The 8,175-nt window shown below is 35.0% G+C and overlaps 1 protein-coding gene and 1 long non-coding RNA gene across 2 annotated transcripts; one reads left to right on the top strand and one right to left on the bottom strand.

The window, feature by feature from the left end:
• The first annotated feature begins 4,702 nt into the window (after positions 1-4,702).
• LOC122606023 lies at positions 4,703-7,821 on the top strand. The gene is made up of 2 exons (XM_043778993.1): positions 4,703-4,820; positions 5,698-7,821. Exons 1-2 carry the CDS (start codon positions 4,808-4,810, stop codon positions 7,764-7,766), a joined length of 2,082 nt encoding a protein of 693 aa, XP_043634928.1. The 5' UTR covers positions 4,703-4,807; the 3' UTR covers positions 7,767-7,821.
• On the bottom strand, positions 5,164-5,709 carry LOC122606024. Its single transcript, XR_006324784.1, has 2 exons — positions 5,630-5,709; positions 5,164-5,533 (listed from the first exon to the last, which is right to left on the bottom strand). It is a non-coding gene; the product is annotated as an uncharacterized LOC122606024 (long non-coding RNA).
• Positions 7,822-8,175: the final 354 nt, after the last annotated feature.

The following is an 8,175-nucleotide window of genomic DNA, read 5'->3' as shown; positions in this document are numbered from 1 at the left end:
GAAAAAGATAAAAAAGACATACATGATTGTGAGAGAACGCTCAACGAGACATTTTAATTCAATGGGGTTAAAAGGAGTCAAGGAAGATAGAGATAGCTAGTCTGTATGATTTTGATTTTTTTAAGGGTATGATTTTGATTTTGAGAAAATCTAATTTGAAGGAGGGAAAGACCAATGTTTAAAAAATTTAAGAAGAAATAGGGCGGGACGTTGGCCATGGTCTTACAACAAAAATCAAATTCTATTTAACTTGGGGTTTCATTAGGATTCCTAAAAGTGGTTTTAATATGACCGGTGTTGAAAAAAGCAGGTTTTATTTAGGGTTATTGTTTAGGTGCCTTTAATATGTCCCGGTTAATAAGAAAAACAGGTTTTATTTAGGGTGTTCTATTTAGGTGGCCTTAATATGACCTAATTAATAAGGATAGCGGGCTCCATTTGGGGGATTCTATTTAGGTGGCCTTAATATGTTTCAGTCAATAAGAATAACGGATTTTATTTAGGGTGTCCTATTTACATTTGTGTAATAGTGTTATAACTCATAACTATATAAAATGTTGTTTTATTTCCTAGTCAAGGGTAGATCAAACAAAAAAGCAGCCGATGATATTTCTATGGTATTATTCATGTGTGATGGTGGTAGAGTATACCGTAAGAGGAGGACGAGCATCAAAAAAAGTTTTATTGAAAAAATGTAATTGTCTTTTCAAGTTGCATGGTCATTATTCAAAGACATATGATTGGAGAGTACATGTGATATATCATACACATAATTATGACACAGATGATGTGTATGGTCATGCGTTTGCTAGACGTTTATCTCCGGCTGGATAAGAACACGTAAGGACATAGTATTACTTAAGTCGATTCGGTTTTTACCATTGGTTTTTATATATGAAATTGAAGCCGAACGATCCATTTGGTTTCTAGAAAACCAAAACCAAACCAATCCGTTAATTCAGTTTTTGGTTTTTCAAATCGGAGATAGTATAAATAAAAGTATTGATGATAAAAGAACCATAATGGCTACGTTAATCTAAACAAACAGAATATACTTTCAAAGATATTAACAACAGTAAAAGAAGATTGCATGAATAAGATTATTATAATCATGTTCTCGTTTTCAAACATAATGAGTGAATGATCAAATAATCGCACTATGGTCCAACCGGATGTGTGAGTGTCGTTGTTGGTGTTTATCGGCGATTCCCTTACGGTTAGAGGGTCGGAGACCGCTTTACGCCTATGATTTATTGGTCCTAAGTCGTTATGTTCAACTTAGGGTTTGTGGGTTTTGTTTAGGGTTTACACGAAGGTCGAATAAACTATGAATGATTTGTAGGGTTTTGTATATCGAATGTATTGTTGATTATATTTTTGCCGTGAGGCTTCGTCCTCTATTTATATAGAGGGTAAATAACTTGGAGAGGATTGTAAGAGAATTAGGGTAAATCTTTTCCTCCTTTGTGAATATCTTGTTTCCTTCTTGAGGAGATTTGTGGTAATCTTGTTACGAAATATGTTTAATAAGATTGTGTCCGAGTATATCGGAGCTTCGATATATGTTTAATAAGATTATCATGGGAAAGATCTTTATCCGATCTTTCTTGTATATCTCCTTGGAGCTGGGTATTCGTTACCTTTGGGGCTTCGGGGTAGTCATGTTAAGCGCAGATCGAGCTCCGTTATGGGTATAAGTGTTTTTACCTGTACGAAGATGACTTCGTATTCTGCTTCGGGTACGAAGCTAAAGCTCCGTATGGGTATATCATGAGTGAGTAAATTGATACTTCCACATCTTCTTCTTTAATGTTTGAATGAACCATAAGACCATGTACTAAATATTAACACTAGAACACAAATATATAATAAGTTAAGTCATATATGATTTTCGTTCTTTTCGGTTTTATATATGAAACCGAAACTCGAACCGATCCTTTCGGTTTCTAGAAGACCAAAACCAAACCAATCCTTTATTTGGTTTTCGGTTTCTTGGTTCGGTTTTTTCTTTATTTCTGTTTTTGGTTTTTCGGATCTGTTTTTGCGCACCTCTAATATGTATGGGTTAGAAATTTAAATATATACTCAAAAGGGGCGAATTTCGCCCCTTTTGCCCAAAGTAAAAGTCAAAATTAATTAATGACGTTGAATAAAGGTTGACCATCACTGGCAGAAGGGGCGAATTTTCAAGTCAGAAGGAGCGAATTTCGCCCCTTTTGAGGTATGGTGTCAATAGTCAAATTCTTTGGTGTCAATAGTACGCCCCTATACATAATTAAACACCAACAACAATCTAATAATAATAATAACAATAATAATAATAATTTTGGCCACTCTCCCAAATTAATCTATACTTATAACAACTCTAGATCAGGCAATCTTCATTTAAATTCTCAAAAACTTTGGGCTGATAAGATTGGCAGGTAAAGATGGGCGATTCATCACCATATGTCATCAATTTCATCCGATCACTTTGACTAATAATAATACTAATACTAATAATATGTATCGATTTGCGAAATACCCATTTGTGTTATTGTTTGAAAAATGTTGATAAATTATACGATGACTAGTTTATACATCCCAATTCCCAAAGCTGCGCATAATCATCTCTTTTTGTTGTTGCTGTCGAACAAAAAGAAAAGAAAGTTTTACATAAATTGAAACTATGAAAGACGAAGTTGAAGTTCAAAATCAAGTTTTTGAAAAAATCTTGGACATCGATTTAGCTATTAAGAATTTGTGTGGTTTTTTCATATTTGGAATTAGAATTTGATGATGATGTTTTATGATGATAATGTTTGATGTATATATTAAAGGATATGTATCACTTTGTTTTTGGTGAAATAGATTATTGGGGAAGATATTTGATTTGAATTTTTATAAATCTGGAAAGATAGGAAGAAAAAAATCATGTTTGTTAGGTTTGGTGAATGGTGATAGTTGGTGGCTGAAGAAAGGAAGGAGGGGTGGAGGTGAAAGAAGAAGGTTTTTTTTTTAAAGTATGATTTTTATTACATATGAGGGGTATGAGGGGTTTGAGGTGAAAGAATAGTTGGTGATAGTCCATGTTATTATGAAATGGATGATTATGCCCTCACGTGATATGCATATGAGGGGTTTGACGGAATAAAACTAACGGCTGTTGGTGGCAGGGACGATTTACAATGAAAATGAATAGCTCATGGATACCTAATAAAAAATAAAAACACAGGGATAAAAATGCCAATCGGCTATACGACATGGACGATTTGTAACAATTTCTCATCAATACAAGTATCTATGCTTTTTGTACAACCAATGTAAGGATTTGTGTACTATTTTGTTTAAACAATTTAAGCCCTACATATTTTACATTGTTTGACTAAAAAACATAGGTATTTATATTGATTGAACATCCGAGTAAGTTGTTATACAAACTAACTAAATTGGTATAGTTGGTTACAGGGGCGGTACCAGGATAAAATTTCGAAAGGAGAAAATTAAAAAATTCATAGAAAATAAATCTAAAAAGAGAAAATGGTAAAAACCTATAAAAAATTTTAAAAATCTATAAAAAAAATTTAAAAAGATAAGGAACAAATGATTTATAATAAAGATAATGATAGGCGTGAATAAATATTTTTTTGCTATTCTTTATTCATAATGCACAAATTAATTTTAAACTAAAATGAACATGCAAATGCGTAGTGTATAATAAATATTCCATCAAACAAACACGTTTTCTATACACACATGTGTTTGACAATCTAGAAGGGTGGTCGTCAAAACCGGTTGCCAGCCTCTAGCACCTTTTGATCATCTACAAATGAAGTTTACGAATTTTTTATACACTAGAATTCAGTATTTATTTTTGATAAATCATTTATCACTACGTATTTGCAGGTTCGTTTTAGTTTAAAATTAATTTGTGCATTATGAATAAAGAATAGCAAAAAAAATTTATTCGCCTATCTTTATCTTTATTATAATGAGTAGTGATATATCAACCTAAAAGATCAACCTAATAATCAGCCTAAAGTTTTTATCATGTGACAAGTGTATTCCATTAATTCTCTCTCATAATCTCTTTTTTTGATTATGTCAAATGTCATTACTATGTTATTAAATTGATTATTAAGTTGATATTTTAGGTTGGTTAATCATCTTCATTATTATAATGATTTTGAATAGCAAATCCTACATCTACACAAATATATAAACTACCCCATAAATACACCATTGTGAGGAGTTAAATCATGTTCTTTTCTAGCTTCAAGATGTCAAAGTTAAAGCCTACCACCCCACCTAAGTGATGATGGCCAAAAAAAATTAAGTTGAATTTAATGACTCTAAAAAGTAAAAGGTAATAGTAATTTCATTATAGGTAAAAATTCAAAATCTAAGACTCCAGTTTAATGCTACATAATAGTAATTTCAGTGTAAGTAAAAACTCAAAAGTCAAGTTAAATGGTGCATGATATATAAAGTTTCGGAATTTGATTAATAAAAATATAATTAAACAAGGTTACAAAAGAATAAATATAATAGTACTCGTAGTTTAAATAAAAAATAATAATTGTCATATATGTTACATGTGAAATATTGTGAATCCCCAGGAAAGTGTTAGGTCAGGAGTCCACTTCTACTAGTCAACCACACCCACTCCCATACCCACAGCCACACTCATTCCACAGTCAACTGGAACACCTTTCTTGAAAGATTCCAAGTCTCTGTTATACTCTCTTTTCTTATAATATTCTCTTCTTTTTGTTACTTACGTACGAGCAAGAATCAAATTTAAGCATCTCGATCAGTTTTCATCAAAATGACTTCCATTGGTAAGTTGATCAATTCATGAACCACTTTACATAATGTGTGCTCTTGCTTTAGATATACTACTTGTACTTTATTTATTACTCATTTACTCTTGACATAAAATGTGTTAATATACATGTAAATAAATGTATCTAGTTATGTAATTAGCATGTGTTCGTTAAATTAACATTAGGATTTAGGAAGGTACTTATGATCATTAGTTAGCCATAATCTTCAAGGTGGCCTGGTGGTAACTATCTCGGGTTGGAATCTTGCTAGGAAAAGATCACATGTATATAAAAGCTTAACTTTTACAAGATAGACTAAAACGGATGCCTCTTTAATTACGGATCAACATTTACGATATGTTATGAAATATGCCTCTTAGTAAGCTCTGTATAGACATTAACCAAGGCCAAATTACAAGGTTTTTTAAAAGACAATTATCTACATTTACCTAAATAAACAATTGTCTCTACTTGGCACTACCTATTATTTGATACCACTAGGCTAAAGGCATTTGGTTAAGATGCGGCAATAACCAGCTTACACGTAGGATGTCCATAGGCTTAGCGGCCGGTAAGGCATTCCAAAGTTCTTAGAAGAGTCCGAAAACTTCCATGCGAATTCCGGTGAGACCGCATACATCAGGCTAAATTCTCGACTCTTCCCAAGTAGGGTGAACAAGGATTCCTCTCTGTATACCATTTCTATGTACCCAGGCTTCTTTTGACACCTTTCAATTATAATTTCCAGAAATTAGGTAACTTTGTGCATTTTTCTTGATATATAAATATATTCTTATGCATAAAAAACAAAAAGAAAAGCTCACGAGTCCCCAAATCGCTTGGTCCACAAGTCGTTGGAGCTCACTGTCTTGTAACTTTAATGTTATTTCAGCTATAGGTTTGGTTGCCTTTGGTGGAGATCACAGAAAGTTGTTTCAGATGATACCAGATGATGTTAAGAAGACATGGAACGAGTGGGCATTAGAGGGATTGATTTTGATCAGTATTTGTTCTCAGGTTCTCTTATTTCTACTTGGCAATCTTCGCAAGTATGATCCAAGAACACGAATCAGGCTCACTCTCTGGTGTGCCTACTTAACAGCAAATGCGGTTGCATCAGCTGCTCTTGGTGTCATTACTCAAACTGCCTTAGATGTATGCAACAAGTCTAAACCAACTTCACAATCTCAAAAACTGAACACAAGCGAGCTCATGTCTTTTTGGGCCCCGTTTCTCCTTCTTCACCTTGGTGGTCCAGACACCATTACCGCCTACTCTCTAGAAGATAATGAGCTTTGGTTAAGGCACATGGTGGAACTTGTTTTTCAGTCAGGACTAGCTCTCTATATCCTCTTGTTGTCGTGGCCGGGTTGTTCTCATCTCCCCCTACTAAGCTTACTAGCTTATGTAGCCGGTTTTATCAAGTGTTATGAACGTGTTCAGGCTCTACGGTTAGCAAACACGGAGCGTCTCCGTGACTCAATGCTTGGTTCTCCCGATCCAGGTCCCAATTTTCCCAAATTTATGGAGGAGTTTGAATTGAAGAAAACACAGGGGTTCTTTGTGAAGGTTGATCAGGTCACTGAGGCCCCGGAAATTAAACATGCTTGCCCTGAAGGTCAGAGTCAGAGAATATCGGAAGCTTATGGTCTATTTCAAACATTCAAACGGATGTTTGTTGATCTTATCCTCACATTTGAAGATCGAGATAATAGCCAATTATACTTCATACGTCTTAAAACTAGTGAAATTTTCACTGCTATGGAGATTGAACTTGGATTTGCATATGACATGTTTTACACGAAGGCTAATGTCGTGTATACCTTTGTAGGGCTCGCAATTCGCCTCACTAGTGTTTCCTTAATTATTATGGTGCTCACCGGCTTCATTTTTCTGTGTAATATGGACGATTACCGAGTCATTGACATAGTAATTACTTACCTATTAATTGCAACGGCGGTTTTAATGGAAGTTTTTGCAGTTATTACCATGATGCGTTCTGATTGGGCCGACCACTGGTTGAGCCAACACAACTACACTCGCAACATCCTCGTCTTCCCATTCTTGAAGCAGCCTACAAGACTAAGATGGTCCAATTCGATTGCGCAGCTAGACCTACTAAGTGTCGCCCTTGAGGAGAAGCCTCCTATCTTTTTATCAGCTCAGAAATTCTTTGGGATTGATCAGTACCGCGTGAAGCACCGTTACAAGACGTATATCAATGTTTCTAACGATATAAAAGATCTTATTTACATGCAATTTAAGGAGTTTATAAATAGCAGCCCTGATACCAAATCATTATGTAGTCACAAAGGTAGCTTTTCTCTCGGCCGATCAAACAAGTGTGATGCTCTTCTATGGAGTATCACTAAAGTGGAGTTTGATCAAAGTATTCTTATATGGCATATTGCTACCACTCTTTGTTATTTCTCGGATCATGAAGAAAAAGCAGAATGTGACAACGTCTGCCGTGTGGAAAGCAAGCACATGTCTGACTACCTGATGCATCTTCTCATGACATACCCTGCTATGTTGCCGAAAGGTATTGGCATGATCAGGTTTCGTGATACTTGTGCTGATGCCACGCGTTTTTTCAAAGAGAAAGAGCCTGTTGATGGGCTGGCTGTGGCTTGTAGAAAGTTGCTTGAAGTAAATTGTACAGAAGTGCAGCCCAGTGATGTAAAGGGGGATCGATCAAAATCAGTTTTATTTGACGGCTGCAGACTTGCAGTGACTCTGAGAGAGATGGAAAAGAAAGATATGTGGGAAATCACGAGTCAAGTCTGGGTCGAGATCTTAGCTTATGCTGCTACTCAATGCAAAGGGTTTCACCATGCGCAGCAGCTTCGGAAAGGGGGAGAGTTTCTGACTCATGTTTGGCTTCTGATGGCCCATTTGGGGATCACCGAGCAGTTCCAGGTATCTCAAGGCCATGCTAGAGCTAGACTCAATGTATCATGAGTACAATTCCGGTTCAATTCAGGAACCAATATATATTCTTTATTCTTGCTGTAAATCTTGTCTATATATTTATAATAGAAAGCATAGTGTTCAAAACATTATGCTTTGCCTCTTGGACAGCAATCCACATAACTACTGCCTAAAGAAGTAAACCTACATATCCGATAGCCTAAACTAAAGTAGAGGTATTTGTAGAGTAATCTATAACAAAATCTAAATCTTGGTCCATTCACCAACTAAAAATTAAGCCAGCATACATACTACACGTACAACATAGCTACCCAGAAGCAGAAGTATATTTAAACAACTCTACTTTGATGATTAAAGTAGCAGTGACTAATTTATGTGCATTAAAATGGAAACTCTAAATGAAGTTGTGAACCTCGCAAACAATTACACACCACATGAC

Source organism: Erigeron canadensis, chromosome 6, assembly GCF_010389155.1.
Source record: "Erigeron canadensis isolate Cc75 chromosome 6, C_canadensis_v1, whole genome shotgun sequence".
Lineage (NCBI taxonomy): Eukaryota > Viridiplantae > Streptophyta > Magnoliopsida > Asterales > Asteraceae > Erigeron > Erigeron canadensis.
Note: the sequence above shows the minus strand (reverse complement) of the source record. Positions and strands in the feature narration are given on the sequence as shown.